Source organism: Nelumbo lutea, chromosome 8 (genome assembly GCF_056320005.1).
Source record: "Nelumbo lutea isolate HS-2025 chromosome 8, American lotus-T2T, whole genome shotgun sequence".
Taxonomy (NCBI): Eukaryota; Viridiplantae; Streptophyta; class Magnoliopsida; order Proteales; family Nelumbonaceae; genus Nelumbo; species Nelumbo lutea.
In genome coordinates this window covers 14,079,639-14,096,989 of record NC_142691.1, presented here as the reverse complement: position 1 = coordinate 14,096,989, position 17,351 = coordinate 14,079,639, and the positions used below count along the sequence as shown (strand labels likewise).

Here is a 17,351-nt window from a genome sequence, read left to right as displayed (position 1 = left end):
GGTGTGAGTTTTTAAGAATGGTTTTATTAGATAGAACAATGATACCATTGCATCATTAAAAAAATTGGGCCACTTTGGGAAACATCATTTTTAATGTTCTTTGCTTTTTCAAAACATTGCAAAGCATGGTTGTTGATGTGGCTTCAACATGGTGCTATTTTCTGGCAATGGAACCAAATATCTCTAAAAATTGATTTTTTTTTTCAGAAAATGCAATGGGAAATGACAATAGGACCAAATACTACTTTTATTAGAGAAAATTAAGACCTAAGAGGGTTTTTATATTGTCTTCTTATATTTTTAATAGTTTAATTAAAAAACAAATAATCACATGCCTAGAAATGAGAGTAATTCCATATGAATAAGGATGGCAATTTCTATCCTATCCAGCTGATACCCACCTCAATGGGGCAGGTTCTTTTGCTTGAAAATTACATCTCATACCGGTACAAGTCAGGTATGGTATTAGGCAAAACCTGACCCACCCCAACATGCATATTGTTGGAAGGCATGTGAACTTATGTAGTAGGTATTGAATTTAATAATATTTTGAATTTTATGTAAATGAGAATTGATAGTTTATGTTTTTCTACACGTGCTAATTAAATAATTAGAAACTTTGATGCTTGTTCATGCTATTTTACTTATTTATTACTTATATATAACAAGAAATAATAAGAAATTAGATATGGGTTCTAGATCCACATTGCCAACTCGACCCACCCCACCCTCAAATGCGAGGAGGGTAGGGTTGGAGAGGGTTTTGCATTTTCATGTATGGAGCGGGTACCAATCGAGAGGTCTAGGGAGGTGGATAGGATCTAAAGTTTACAAAACCCTCCCCAAACCCACCTAGTTGCCATCCCTATATATAATGATCATTGAGCTGAAGAGGACTCTTGCCCTCCTCTTTCTCCCATCTTGCATAGATATAAACAATGTTTAGGGTTGCAAGTGAAGTTATTCAAGAATTTGAACCTTGAACTATGGGCTTGGCATAACTAGGCCTAGTTCTTCAAACTTCAGCTCACCGGGCCTGATCAGTTTTGGGCCCTAACAGACAGTGAAACAGTATGCAAGGGCCAAGAGGAACCAGCCAAAGCCCCAAGCTCCCAATACCAGGCCCGACATGGCATGGCCTCCTTGCGACCCATGCAAAGTGCCAGCTATGTCGTGTTGGCCTGTTGGCCATCCTATGTCATGCCACCCTCCTCAGGGATAATTTGGGAGGTCGGTCCGGCATGGCCCATGGCCCATGCCATGTCGTGCCATGCCGCAGGCCTAGGCTAGGCGGGCTGCAAGCCGGGCCTTAGGCATGGGCTGAACCGAGTCAGATTGATTTCTTTGTTTTTTTGACATTTTTTATTTTTTTTGTTTCTTTGCTAAGTAAAACTAAAATATTTGACTTTCTTTTGAAAATTATTTGGAAAAAAAATAAGAAATCTAACAAAGAAATTAAAAAAAATACTTAACCAAATAAAAAGTCAAAGAGACAAAGACTCAAAGTGAATAACAAATTGGAAGAAAAATAGGAATTTTATTTCATTTAAATTTGAATGATACAAAGCATACAATGGTTGGATGAATGAAATATGAAAATTGGAATAAATTAATAAAATATAAAAATACAATATAGTTACAAATTGAAAATAAAAATTACGTTACTAAAATATCAAAGAACAAAATTAAGACAAAATTTATAATAATTTGAAAAAATGCTATACAATTATTGAGTATACAAAAAATATTGACTTCATCATTTTCTCATATTGTTATTGACTCTGATCATCTGTTTCAGGTGAAACATTAGGTGTAATGTCATGCCCTTCTTTATCTTGTAATCTATCTTCAACAGCCAATTAATCTTTAAAGTAGATGCACATCTCTAGACTTTCATTATTCATACAACTTCTTTTGTCACCCAACACCTTATTACTTGCACTAAAACAAGATTCCGATGAAATTGTAGACATTGGAGGGATTAGTAGATTACGTGCCATAGCGGCGAGAATTGGATAATTTTTTGCATGTTCACTCTACTAGGCTAAAATATCAAAATTATTTGTTCCCTCTGAGGTGAAGGAAGAATCACGTAAAGTAGAAAATTTTGCTTGTAAAACTTAAAACTTAAAATTCTTTTATTTAAATTGTGGATTTATTGAATTACGTAACCATTTTTCAAGTTTAGTATCTTTATCTAACAAAAATGGTTGTTCAGCATGTACAATGTATTTTACTAATTCTTGTCTTTTTTTTTAGAATATTTAAAAGTACCAAAACCCACCGCTCAATTTGTGTTTGTGTTGTTTTTTTTCCTTTCTTCTTCTTTTTTTCTCATGGGTGAGCAAATGTCTGCCTAAATGGCTAATACTACCCTTTCTACAATAGTTAAAGTCTTTCTTATATTTTTGGCAAACAACTCTTTTTCCCTTCCTTAAACCTCATTTATTTTAAATATTTTTCAAACCGGGCTAATCAACTTAGTGACCTTCTTTTTCTTTCCCCTAGTATTAGTACTAGGGGTGGAAGTTCCGTCAATGTCAATAGCATCCATATCGGTGCTAACACTACTATTTACTTTAAAAATGTTGGAGAATTGGTTTCAGGAGAAACCAACTATTTTTTTTTAATTCTAAAAAATAAAAATTAATTTAATTGCACTTCCTTGAATTGCCGGTTTGAAATCCCAACTTGATTTTAACGGTTGAAGCCTTTCAACTCCAAGAGTCCAAGCCTCCCAAATTGCTAATTAGAATTACTTGAGCTGTTGAGCAAGCATTCTTCTTGTTGAAACTTCAATAAAGTTGAAAATTGGAGAATGAATGAGAGATTGAAAGAGAGACTTGAGTGAGTATGAGAACTAGAGAAGAGATTAAGAGAATTGTTGAATTGGTGTGATGAGAATGATGAAGGATAGGGCTATTTATAGGAATTGAAAATAATTTAATTGCCCAAAATACATAAAAAACTAGCCGTTTTTAATTGTTGCGATGAGTATTTTGGTTATTGTAAAGTTATTTATCATTTTACCCAAAATGCCCCCAAACTAGTTGTTGTATAGTTGTTGGGGGGGGGCATTTGTGTCATTCTTTATCCCCAAAACCAAAATACATAAATACCCCATTGTTTAGAGTTATTTATAGTTGTTGGAGGGTATTTCTGCAAAAGAACCCCAAAAAGCTGAAACTAACCGTAGAGGGTTCGTAGGCCATGCCCTGCTAGGCGGGCCAAGCGCAATCCACAAGCCATGCCATACCAACCCATGGACCTGAAACCCCAAGCCCAGCACGGCCCAGACCAAGACCATTGTGGTGGGCCTGGCACGGCCCGATTTACCCCTCGAACTTTACATGAAAATCTTTTTATAAAAAAAGCCGATCAGACGGTTCATGTCTAATTGTGATTGATCAAATGGTGTACGCGTTATGTCCTCTGTTGATTATCTTTTTTGACGGTTAAATTTTGGCGGGTAAAGCAAACTCTCAGCCTCTCCCTTTTCGTTATCCCTTGTGTTGCGGTTGCCTTCGAAATGTTGCTTTCTTCACCCTCTCCGGTAATCTCCCCTTCCTCTCTTCATTTCCCCCCAACCACCTCAGACCCTCCATACAAGCTACTCAAAACTCACCCATCTCTGTCTCTTCTCTCCAAATGCAAAGATATCGAAAATCTCAAACAAATCCACTCCCAAATCATCAAAACCGGCCTCTACAATACCCAGTTTGCATTAAGTAAGCTCATTGAATTTGGCGCCATTTCACCCTTCGGTGATCTTTCTTACGCTCTCTTAATCTTTGCGTGCATTGAAGAACCGAACGTCTTCATTTGGAATACAATCATTCGCGGCCACTCTCTAAGCTCTTCTCCTATCCTTGCTGTAGCTTTCTATGTCCGCATGTTGCTTGCTGGAGTAGAGCCGAATTCGTACACGTTTCCTTTTCTTTTGAAATCTTGTGCACAAGCTACAGCTACCCAAGAAGGGAGACAGGTGCATGCGCATATTTTGAAGCTTGGTCTTGAGACTGACGCCTTTGTCCACACTTCGCTTATTAGTATGTACGCCCGAAATGGCGAATTGGAAGATGCCCATTTGGTTTTCGATAAGGGTTCTCTACGAAATGCAGTTTCTTTCACTGCTTTGATCACTGGATATGCGTCGGCAGGTTATTTGGAAGATGCTCGTAAGCTTTTCGATGATATCCCTGTTAGAGATGTTATATCATGGAATGCAATCATTGCAGGCTATGCTCAAAGTGGTAGATATAAGGAGGCACTGGATTTCTTCCATGACATGCTGAATTCAAATGTTCAACCCAACGAGAGCACACTGGTCAGTGTCCTCTCTGCTTGTGCTCAGTCTGGTTCTATTGAATTAGGGCATTGGGCTAGGATTTGGATTGACGATCATGGACTTGGTTCGAATCTTCACCTTGTGAATTCTCTTATTGATATGTATGCAAAGTGTGGAGATTTGGAGACGGCTCGTGGTTTGTTTGATGGGATTCATCAAAGAGACCGGGTCTCATGGAATGTCATGATTGGTGGCTATACTCATAAAGGGCACTATAAAGAAGCCTTGACTCTTTTCAGGCAAATGCAGCAATCAAATGAAGAACCTAATGATGTCACTTTCTTGAGTATTCTTCCAGCTTGTGCTCATTTGGGCGCTCTTGATCTTGGCAAATGGATTCATGCATATATAGACAGGAATTTTAGTAATTTGAGTAATGGTGCCCTTTCAACTAGTCTTATTGACATGTATGCCAAATGTGGAAATATAGATGCTGCAAAACAAGTTTTCAATGCTATGAGACCTAAGACCTTGGCCTCTTGGAATGCAATGATATCTGGGCTAGCCATACATGGGCATGCGGATATGTCCCTTGGACTTTTCTTGAAAATGGTTGATGAAGGATTCAAACCAGATGATATCACCTTTGTTAGTGTCCTATCAGCTTGTAGTCATGCTGGTTTGGTGGAAGTAGGGTGCCAACTCTTTGAGTCGATGACCAGGGATTACAAGATTTCACCAAAATTACAACATTATGGGTGTATGATAGATATCCTTGGTCGAGCTGGGCTGTTTGAAGAAGCAGAGGCCCTAATAAAGAGTATGGAAATGAAACCTGATGGTGCTATTTGGGGCTCTCTACTTGGAGCTTGTCGGGTCCATGGCAATGTTGAATTGGGTGAATTTGTTGCTGACCACCTTTTTCAATTGGAGCCTGAAAACCCTGGTGGTTTTGTCCTTTTGTCAAACATCTATGCGGGAGCTGGCAGATGGGAGGATGTAGCAAGAATAAGAACAAGATTAAATGATAAAGGAGTGAAGAAAGTCCCTGGATGTAGCTCTATTGAGGTGGATAGTGTTGTTCATGAGTTTCTTGTTGGTGATAAAGCACATCCACAGAGCAAAGAGATATATGAAATGTTGGATGAAATGGATGAGCTTCTGGAATTGGCTGGTCATGTGCCTGATACATCAGAGATACTTTATGATATAGATGAAGAATGGAAGGAAGGGGCATTGTCTCATCATAGTGAGAGGCTAGCAATTGCTTTTGGGTTGATCAGTACAAACCCAGGAACAACAATCAGAATAGTAAAGAACCTTCGTGTCTGTGGAAATTGCCATTCAGCAACAAAGCTCATATCCAAAATTTTCAATAGGGAGATCATAGCTAGAGATCGGAACCGGTTCCACCATTTCAAAGATGGTTTCTGTTCATGTAATGACTACTGGTGAGAGTTGCATGGTTGCTTTGCATTTAGCAACCAACCTCATATCCAAGAAGTTGGAGTGATCTCCACTGCTTTGAAAGCATGTATTGAAATATTGATTATTAACGAGCTTGATTTCATAGTACTCTAAGATACATCTCCACTGGTCAGGTTCCCAGATTCATTCAATTTGTACCTGATTTGCAGTTAATGATTTTCAGGTTGGCTAGTAAACTGGATGTATTATCAATTTGTATAGTGAGGATAGGGTGTTCGACTACTTCAGAAGATGAATGACTATATTCATTGATGATAAAGAAATGATGTATCCATTAATTTGGTGTATATTTTATGTGTGAATCCAATTTATTCACAAGAAAGACAATTAGATTAAATTCTATAGTTTATTTTGACGCAATTGACCTTGTTCATATCTTTTAGCTGAGTTCACATTCAAGTGGATCTCCCCAATTCTCCGAAAAAGTGAAAACGGATGGATAATGAGGCGTCGTATATGAAACCCAGTCCAGAGATGGGGACTTTCAGTATTAAAATACAATGTTGTAGATCAAACCCAAGAATTGAAATTCTGATTTGGAATATTGATATTGAAAATGAAATGCTGAATCTCCCATCCATGGAAAAGTAGTTTTATATTGCTGCGATACATACACATGATATAGGATTTACAATTTTAATTCAAGAAAAAAACGGGAAAAGAAGAAGAAGAAGAAAAGGGAAAGATGCATCCAGTCTCAAATCCAAGGTTCCAAGTTAAGATTGGAAACTGGGGTAAGCCTGGAATGAGTTCTTCCTTGCCGTAGCCAAAACAGTCTTGTCTGCAACTACAAAGTATGCGGAACCGGCCACTGCCATCAAATAACAAATTTGAAATTTCATTAATTGATATAAAAGCAAAACATATGAAAATGAAAGAAAAGAATTTGATGCAGAAAAAGAGAGTAAACCTATAGAGATGATGAGAGCTTGAGCAGTGGGATTGAGGTTAGCTCTAGCCCAAGGCAACATTCTGACACTAGCAAACTGCATTTGAAGCACAACAGAGTTGTGAAGTCAGTAATGCCTTTTCAATTATGGAAATGACAACATTAGAAACTGATAATGGGAAAGCAAGACTTACAGTGGGAATTGCAGAAGCAAAGGTGGCGACGATAGCCGCTTTGGTCCCGGCGACAACCCCCTCTGTTGTTACAAAACAAGAAACCCAGTTACTAATCTCAGTAAGATCAACAATGAGTTTGAAGAAATTAAAAGAAAAAAACACAAATTAAATTTCTGTTAAAATCGGTTTAAACAACACACAGTCGATTGCAGTGCCAACGAAAGAAAAGGACGGGTGTGAAGAACTAAAACAGGAGAGAACAGCTACCAACCATGACCACATCGCTTCGCCATGGCGAGTTTCTGGTCAAGTGAAGCAACCCCATTTCTCTCCAGAGGAGAGTGAGCTACATTTTTCGCCATTTTTGAGATGATTGAAAAGATTGTCGCTTTACTGATTTGAAATTGAGTTGGAGAGCGGAGAGAATACAGAGAGAGTTTGAAAGAAGCTGAGGAAATCTGAAGGCTTGAAGCTAAGACACTGCACGAATCCGGGAGATCAGGTTCTTCTAATTTATAATAAAGGAGAGAAATGAGAAACCGGGGGAGAGTGGGTGTCAGGTTGATTGGGGATGGAGTTTGATGGTTTTGGTTTGATACTGAGGTCGGAGTCTCTGGTTTTTCCTCCCTTCCGTTACTGTTCCCATCCCAGAATGTTGTTTGATTTCCTAGGCCTATCTGTGTCTGTGGGGCCCTAAAAAACCAATGGCGGTTTTTTACTTTTTAGGACGATGAGCCCGGATCTGGGGATAAAAGATATCATCGAGTGGCTAGATCTAAATCATGAAATTGAGGATAATCCAATTTGTTAAATTCGTGAATCCTTCTCAAAATCATACTTTGGAACACTGGTGAACTGATTTGTATTAACTGTGGGCTTTAATTAAGCTAAGCATCTGTATGATCTCTACTGGTTGCCTGTTTGTTTGGATGATTGGATTCCCAATAGAACCACGATAAATGTTAATTGAGATTTGAGAACAATATGAAGCGTGCTCTATTACCATTGCTTTTTGTCTGCATTAATTAATCTTCCTAAAAGCCATCACTTTCGGATGAGAGTCTCTTTATAGAACCACGCAGTTGTCTTTACCACTCAATCAGTTCTTATTAGAGAATTTTACCTTTCAAAAATGACTCTTTTTTTTTTTTTCCTTTTTGTAAAATTCAATAATGACTGGTAATTACAAACTTCTCCATTGATTACAGACCCTCAAAACCTCTGTGGATTATTGTTAGAGTCAATCAACGAGAGTTCCATGCATCAAATACTAAATATTCAAAATTGATTGGATCTTTATTTCTTTCAACGATTGCTTCTGCTAGGTGTTTTCGCTAAAACTTGAATTCATTTGCCGGTATCTCATGAGTGCAGTTGATCAACTTTTCTATGTTGTTACATTTTTACAATAGAAATGGGTTATATATTAAAGCAAAATTTTCAGAGAGTATTGATTATCTGAGTAATCCATATCTTAAATCTGAGAAGTACAAATCAGCCCAGCTCAGAATTGATGATAAATTCACGGGCAGGACAGGGCCAGTTGTAGGGGGTTGGAATTCAGAATTCTGCATCGTATGTATCCGTACTTTTCCCAAAACTTTATCCCTCATCCCTTTTTTCTTTTCTCCAACTAACGGATATTATTTATTTATGAAGACCATCCCCCCCCCCCCAACCAACTGAAGTTGTCTTCACAACAATCATTACACTATATATGAAGTTCCTTAATACAGAATTTATAGATAGAGATGAATGGGCCCATCTGCAATCGAATCAAGCTCCCCACCGGCGTCATTGAATTCGTTCTGGATCATACCATGTGCCGAAACCGATAAACAGTCTAATCATGTGTTGGGTTTCCAACTCAGATTACAGGTACAAATTGAGCAAAGACTAGTCCTGGACGAAGATAACTAGTGTTTAATTTCCTATTAATCGTTACTCAGCTGATTCCTCATAAAAACTTGGATTATAATCCCTTGTACATGCAAGATACAACCTGCTGGAAAACTTAGAGCAGTGAATCCATGGAAAACAAACTTGCTTTTATGTATTTTACAGTATACATAGGTTTTGGAGCAACAAAGTTTACAGAAAACAGAAAAGCAAAACAAAAGGAAAGCGTGGGGGGACTGTAAGTTAAGCTTGGGTGTTGGTATAATCCTTGAAGGAGTTTTTCCTTGCAGTGGCCAAAACAGTCTTGTCTGCGATTATGAAGTATGCGGAACCAGCCACTGCAATCAAATCATCAATACATTAACTCTTACGTAATGATTTGTCTTTATTGCACAAATTGGTTGGGGTGATATGGACTTTACCTATTGGACAGTATGTAAAGTCTGAATGTGAATCATTTTTGCTTTTAATATAAAGTTTATAAACGGTCTTGCACTGCTCATGGTTTTGATGGATCCATCCATAGATCCTATTTGCATTCAACTTGTACCAGAGTTGAGAGAGTTCTAATGGATTTAATCGTCCCGCCGCTTTGTGATCCAAAGAACAATTTGGATCCAGAATTTCAAGTATCCCAATTTCTTATTTGGATCATGTAGTACATATTGATTTTCGAATTCACTGAATGTAGGACAAAATACCCTCGGAGGAGTCCCGCCATGTATAAGATGTGTGGTATCAGATTATGTTGCTAGGGTGTTGGAACACATTTCGTTGGCAGGAGATCAGGATTCTTTTTAGAGATAGGTATGATTCAACTCTTCACACCTGAAGTAATTTTCTCTTAATTGGTCAAATCAGAAACAATTCATAGGGATGCTTTAATTGGTCAAAGCTCTTTGGGTATTATATCTTTTTCGTATCATAAATTTTTTCTCTTAATTAAAATGTTTAATTGGCTGCTACCTGGTAGCAAAGTTAGAAACGAAGGCTGTATTTGTTTTGAAAGAAAAAGTAGAGGAAGTTAGGAAACCCTATACAATTTCCTTTTTTTACCTTTTCCTTGAAACCAAACATAGCCGAAGAGAGATCATTAACGAAAAGAAAAATCAGTTGCACAGTGAAATAGTTTCCAAATAGAAATGTTATGACTGATCATTTGAAGCTTGGTCATCCTTGGACCAAATTATGTAACAAATTAAATGATGGTGATAGTCCAAGTTAGCTAGGTCATCAGCAGAGAAACATGCGTATCATATATTTACCCATTCAACGTCCATAGCCAATTTACTCCAGTTCGTAAATTTGCGACGACGACTTCGGGAGCTCAAGCCATACCTACTTTGGTCTTACCTCCGAATTTCATAACCTTCTTCCTTTTTGTATTCTTTTCAGGAGTAAGCATGTGGTTCAGATCAATAGTGTATATTAATTAAAAATTGTTATTAGAAGCCGAAACGAATACAAGAATTAAAAGTTAACCAGGTCAGAGTCAGAACCGACAAGTCCGAGGTCCAACACATCTGAACAGGTGGCCAACCAAAGAAGCTTCTCACTGAATTGGGCTATTAGTGAGCTGGGGCAACAAACCCAACATCTGAACATTGTTGATTAGTATTGGATGCAACTTAATTTATTCCAACAAAACACAGAGTTCCAACTTCAATGTAATGTTTATATTTATGATTTATTTATAATACGAGGTTGGGCTCTAAATAATGTTCCAACTTCCAAGCTCCTAAATCTGTCATCTAAACACTTGATTTATGTCTAGGTTCTCAGAATCAAATAGATGAATCATGGGTTCTGGGCTTAAAAAAAACAGAGTAGATGGGTTTGGGAAAGTATCTCAATATTTTAATAAAAAAAGTAGTTCAGAGCAATGCTGATTGTCTCCTTTTTTCTTTTTTTTAATTTTCAAGGATTAGTTTGGAATTTCAACTTTTCTTCTGGTAAATGGTATAATAAATACCACTATCTTATCATCTAATTATGATAGTATTATAATTAGTTCTGCTTGAAGAAAAGCAGTGCAATTAATCCATAATTCTATATTTTAAATTTTGTATTATTTATCATGAATTAGAAGAAGCAAGAAAGTAATGATAAATAAAATAAGTTATGTTGGAAGTGGAGAGATTCACTCAGAAGATGTCGAACTTTTGAATTGCTTCTTTTTTGGTTTCATGAACAATCCCGAGAGCAAATCCAAACCCTTATGAGAATTGACACTACTATATGTTCACATAGGTGAAATTCCACTATGTGTTCCGTTATTTGACACATTTTAGAACTTCATTAAGAATTTATCTCAACCTCTCATCATAACAGACATCACTGTTTATGTTGTGATGAGAAATTTCTCAATGTCAGTGCTAACAGTCACATTGCTGTAACTTGTTATTACCCATTAAACCCAATACTGATGGTTTTTCAATTCAGGTTGGGTTACCATTACAGGTGACTAAGTAAAGGGTTTTAATCCCATATCTTTGGTTGTCATTCTTACCAATTCTCTAGCGAAACCCTTGGTAAGAGGATCAACCAAGTTTTTACTTGACCTCACATAAGTTATAGTGATGACTCCATCTTGAATCAGTTGCCTAACAAATTCATGTCTCAGACTTGTATGTCTGGACTTACCATTGTAGGTACCACTGTAGGCCCTTGACAGAGTTGCCTCACTATCACAATAAATGGAAATTGGAGGCATAGGATTAGGCCAAAGTTTTATATCTAATAATAAATTCATAACCCATTCAGCATCTTTCCCAACAGCCGCTAAGGTTATGAATTCGGATTCCATGGTCGAATGAGATATACAAGTTTGTTTCTTGGATGCCCAAGAGATCGCACCCCCACCAAGGACAAAAATCCATCCAGATGTGGACTTGTTATCTCCATTATCGGTAATCCAACTTGCATTAGTGTACCATTCTAGTACAGCTGGATAATCACAATAAAACAAGCCAAGTTCCAAGGTTCTCTTGAGATACCCAATAATTCTCTCAATTGCATTCCAATGCTCTGCACCGGGATTACTTGTAAACCGACTGAGTTTACTTACAGAAAATGCAATATCAGGTTTGGTACAAAGCATAGCATATATTAAGCTCCCTACTGCACTATCATACTCAAGTTGTGCAATTGCTCTACCAGTATTTTCTACTAGCTTTATACTAGAATCATATGGCGTGCTATATTCTTTAAACCCTAAATGCTTAAATTTCTCAAGTACTTTCTCAATATAATGTGATTGGCTTAATGCATAGTCCCTATTATGCTTTTTAACTTTTATTCCTAAAATGGTATCTACTTCTCCTAAATATTTCATCTTGAAGACAAAGGATAAGTAGTTTTTAGTTTCATTTATGCCAACCATATTTGTACCCACAATAAGCATATCATCAACATAAAAACACAATTAATTCATAATTTTCAGTGAATTTTGAGTAGATGCATCTATCAGCACTACTATGTTTAAAACCAAAAGCTAGGATGCAAGAATCAAATTTCTCATGCCACTGTTTAGGTGCTTGTTTTAATCCATATAGTGATTTAACCAGTTTATAGACTTTCTTCTCATTTCTAGGAAGAACAAGTCCTTCTAGTTCTTCCATATAAACTTCTTCATTTAAATCACCATTTAAGAAAGCGGTTTTAACATCCATTTGGTGAACAGATAAGTGATAAAGGGATGCTAATGCTATGAGTGTTCTAATGAAAGTTGTTCTAGCCACTGGTGCATAGGTGTCAAAGTAATCAATCCATTCCTTTTGACTAAATCCTTTGGCTACCAATCTAGCCTTAAAAGTTTGTGCAGTTCCATCAGTGTTGTATTTTCTTCTAAACACCCATTTACATTTTATTGGTTTTGATCCTGGAGGCAGATCTACTAATACCCATGTGTTATTTGGCATTATTGAATCCATTTCATCATTTATGGCTTCCTTCCAAAAGGCAGCATCTCTAGAGGTCATGGCCTCACTGTAGGTTTTTGGATCATTTTCAATGTTTAGGACAATAGGTATCTTATTTAAAATCTTCTCTCTATCAGTCTCAACCAAAAATACAATTGACTGAGTAGAGATAAAATCTGAACCTAAGTGTTTCTCTATTCTTTGTCTTTGACTTCTTCTAAGTTTTATTGTAGGTGTTACAGTTGTGTCATTTCTTCTTTCAGTCTCATTATTATCTAGTTTCTCCATCATTTTCTGTGGATTCATTTTCTGTAAGTTCAGAACATAATATATTTTCAAAGAATTCAACATATCTAGTTTCAATTATTATGTTGGACTCTAAACCTAAAAACCTATAGGCCTTGCTATGTTCTGCATATCCAACAAATATATTTTTCTTAGCTCTTAGTCCAAATTTGGTTCTTTTAAGATCTAGAACTCTATAATATGCTAAGCACCCCCACACTTTTAGATATGCTAAATTATGTTTTTTTCCTATCCATAATTCATATGGGAATTTGTTATTAACTCTAGAAACAATTCTGTTATGTAAATGACAGGCTATTAGGAGTGCTTCCCCCCCACAGGATTAAGGGTGCATTAGCTTTTAACAACATGCAGTTTATCATTTTTGTAAGTGTTTTATTTTTCCTTTCAGCCAGACCATTCTGTTGAGGGGTATAGAGAGCAAAAAACTGATGTATTATTCCAAATTCTTCACAGAAAGAATTAAACTCATTTTTAAAGTATTTATCACCCCTATCACTTTTAAGGATTTTAATTTTCTTTTCTAGTTGATTTTCAACTTCAGTCTTATACAGTTTAAACATGTCAAAGGCTTCATCCTTAGTTCTTATAAGGTAGACATAAGTGTACCTAGAAAAGTCATCTATAAAAGTTATGAAGTATCTCTTACCTCCTATAGTTAATACACCATTGAGTTCACAGATGTCAGAATGAATTAGTTCTAGAAATTGATAATTTCTTTCAACATTGGGGAAAGGTTTCTTAACCATTTTAGATTTTACACATATTTCACATTTTTCAGTTGATTCATTACTGTAAGTAATCATACCAAGTTTGCTATGTTCTTTATGGATTTAAAATTCAAGTGTGCTAATCTATCATGCCATAAAGAGAAAGAATCAACAATATAAGCAGAAATTTTTCCTTCATTAATACTTAATTTGAACATACCATTACAACAATATCCCTTTCCAACAAACATCCCATTCTTGGATAGGATTAGTTTGTCAGATTCAAAGACAACTTTGAATCCCCTCTTACAAACAAGATTTACTGAGACCAAGTTTTTTCTAATGTCAAGAATATGGTGAACATTCATGAGAATCAGTGTTTTTCCAGATGTGAAGTTCAACTCTACGTTGCTTCTTCCAGCAACTTTGGCACATGTTTTATTTCCCATTTGTACCTCCTGGCCATCAGTCATTTCTTCACATGTCTTGAACAAGGACTTGTCCTTGCAAACATGGACTATGGTGCCTGAATCAAACCACCATCCAGAAGACGATTCTGCCATATTGACTTCAGTAATCATGGCCACGAGATTGTTTTCTATCATGTTTGCAGTCTTCGTTCCGCCTTTTCGATGTCGGTAAACTCGGGCATAATGCCCCTTCTTTCCAAACATAGTAGGATCATTTTTTATTATTGCTCTTCTTGGAATTCACATCCTTCTTCTTTACTTGTAATGTAGGGTTAGTCTTCTTCGATCCGTTTTCCACAAAATTGACCTTAGAGTTTAGCATACCGGCTAGGGTCTTATCCCTATTGTCTCTAAATCAAGACTCTTATTCAATACGAAGGTGTTGCTGAATTTGCTCCAAGGTAAGTTCTTCAACCTTGTGTAGAAGCTTCTTCCTGTAATCCTTCCAAGAGGGTGGAAGTTTGGCAATGATTGCTCCCACTTAGAAAGATTTAGGAATGATGATGTTAAGGGATCGAATTTTGTTGACTATCACCTGTAGTTCATGAACTTGCTCCAGTATGGGTTTATGGTCGTTCTTGGTGAAGTCAAAGTATTCTGCAATAAGATACTTATTCGTACCTGCTTCTTGCACCTTGTATTTGATTTCCAGGGCTTTCCATATTTCTTTTGGAAATGTAAGTTCCTTATAGAAGTTGTAGAGCTGGTATGATAAAGCATTCAGTATGTGTCCTCGGCACAGAAATGAGTCATCTTCTCATTTTGCTATTTCCTTCTTTAGTTTCTCTAAGTCTTTGTTAGTGGGTTCAGGAAGTGATTGCAGATTCGGGTCCAATAGATAGTATAACTTTAGTGTGGTCAGAAAGAAGATCATATTGTCTTGCCATCGGCTGAAATTTGCTCCATCGAACTGGTCCAGTCGAACAAGATCTTGGTTCATCATCTTGATCGAAGTCATGCTTGCTTCCGCCTCCATTGCAGAATAACGTTCTAAAATTGTTGGAGAATAATGGGGTCACTGTAACTTTAGAGGAGAAGCTCAGAAGCGCGTCTGAAGACACTGTCTTTAGAATGTTATTTGCCCCCACTCAGTTTTACTTAGTTTGCTGTTGGGTTATAGGCAAATTCGTTCCCAGGATACAACAGAGCCTTGGGTGAGAATCTACAACCAACAAAGTTGAAGAGTCTCCAAAGAAACCTTCTGTGAGACTGTAGCAGACAAGACTGAGAGAGAGTGTGAGTGAATTTTGAAATTGTGTGATTTGGAATCTGATTCATGCTCCTTAAATAATTTGTGAAGAGGTATGAAGAAAAGTTAGGTGCTGGTTTAGAGAAGGCACCTTGAACAGTCACAATTTCAAACATTGTGACTGTTTAAAAAGTAGTTAACAGTTGGTGACTGTTAACTTTGAATTGTGCCTCTTGATCACACCCGATCGAATCATGACCGTTGATGATCAATGGTCATCAACGGTCACCAACGCACCAAAACCAGAGCCGTCCATCGCGAGCCACGTGGGTGCGCGCGAGCAAAGTGTGCCTCTAAAGTGCCTCATTGCGCCATACACACGCGCGCTCGTTGCACGATATCGAATCCCCTTACTCTCCTCTACTAATTCTAAGGAGTGTAAATCAGCTCCTATTGAAAAACTGAAAACAAAACTTATAATTTTCTAATGTGGGACAAGTTCAAAACTGGATTTTTGTAAGAGAAAAACTAATTTTTCAACCAAGTGTGCAGGTGCAATTTCTCATGTAATTGACCAATCAAACCCATTGGATTTAATCTCTTATGAGATTAAAATCCAATACACAGAGTTCCAACTTCAATGTAACGTTTATATTTAGAATTTATTTATAATACGAGGTTGGGCTCTAAATAATGTTCCAACTTCCAAGCTCCTAAATCTGTTATCTAAACACTTGATTTATGTCTAGGTTCTTAGATAGATGAATAATGGGGGCTTTAAAAAAACAGAGTAGATGGGTTTGGGGAAGTATCTCAATATTTTAATAAAAAAGTAGTTCAGAGCAATGCTGATTGTCTCCTTTTTCTTTTTCTTTTTTTTTTTAATTTTCAAGGATTAGTTTGGAATTTCAACTTTTCTTCTGGTAAATGGTATAATAAATACCACTAGCTTATCATCTAATTATGATAGTATTATAATTAGTTCTGCTTGGAGAAAAGTAGTGCAATTAATCCATAATTCTATATTTTAAATTTTGTATTATTTACCATGAATTAGAAGAAGCAAGAAAGTAATGATAAATAAAATAAGTCATGTTGGAAGTGGAGAGATTCACTCAAAGATGTCGAACTTTTGAATTGGTTCCACTTTGAATGTTGTACTTAAGTAAAAAACCATCCTGATTAAAGGACTTTCTGATCTCTACCCATGTGATTACTGGTTTGTTTAGTACTTATTCGGATCATTGCTACAACCTTTAAGAGGGTGTTCTTCAAACATGAATTCTTATTTTTTTTGGTTGTCGTTCAAAAATTCTCATATCAGAAAAAGAATAAAAAACACAATAACAACAAAAAACAGAAAAATATAAAAATCAATCATTTCTATCTGAATACTGTGAGCTTTATAAAACATAAAGATCAAGAATAAAGCTTTATTTGAGGATTTACAAAAAATGGGGTTTCTACTATTATCTATGTTCTTGATCCTTAAACATTAGACAAAAAATGGGTCAAAGATTAAAAATTTTCTTTGGAAATGTTGTCTCAACATCATTGTAGTTAAAAGAAAACCTCTACCTTAGAAAAGTTAATTACCCAATCTCCTGATCGATGTAATTCATGCAATGAATCCATTTTACATGCTTTGGTGCAATGTGACAAAGCTAAGTGCATTTGGGTTGGCTCTGGTATTGGCATTAGACCAGATTTTCCTTGCAAGAATTACCAATTTGGCAGTTGGTTTATGCAGCTGTTGAAGAATTTGGGCAGAGCTAATGTTGATATATTAGCTAACTGTGTTGTTTGTTTGTGGGAGATCTGGAAGGACTGCAATGCTTTTTATTTTGAGAATGAAGATACTGATCCCTTTCATTCGCAGGTCTATAGTAGGGAGACTCAGATCTTGCCTTTGAGATCAGAAAATTGTTTAAAAGCTGAAAGCAATCCAGCTATCAATTCTTTTTTCTCTCCATCGAGAAATGATTTCTTCAAAGCAAATGTCAATGGTGGTTCCAC

The 17,351-nt window shown here is 36.5% G+C and overlaps 2 protein-coding genes across 2 annotated transcripts; one reads left to right on the top strand and one right to left on the bottom strand.

Annotated features, from left to right (window-relative positions):
* Positions 1-3,473: 3,473 nt before the first annotated feature.
* Positions 3,474-6,136, top strand: OTP82 (Tetratricopeptide repeat (TPR)-like superfamily protein). Its single transcript, XM_088959559.1, has one exon. The coding sequence runs from the start codon at positions 3,530-3,532 to the stop codon at positions 5,741-5,743; it is 2,214 nt and encodes a 737-aa protein (XP_088815685.1). The 5' UTR covers positions 3,474-3,529; the 3' UTR covers positions 5,744-6,136.
* A 163-nt stretch (positions 6,137-6,299) lies between these two features.
* On the bottom strand, positions 6,300-7,798 carry LOC148842872 (early nodulin-93-like). Its single transcript, XM_088959560.1, has 4 exons — positions 7,113-7,798; positions 6,860-6,921; positions 6,687-6,762; positions 6,300-6,587 (listed from the first exon to the last, which is right to left on the bottom strand). The coding sequence occupies exons 1-4, from the start codon at positions 7,201-7,203 to the stop codon at positions 6,493-6,495; spliced, it is 324 nt and encodes a 107-aa protein (XP_088815686.1). The 5' UTR covers positions 7,204-7,798; the 3' UTR covers positions 6,300-6,492.
* Between the last annotated feature and the right edge of the window lie 9,553 nt (positions 7,799-17,351).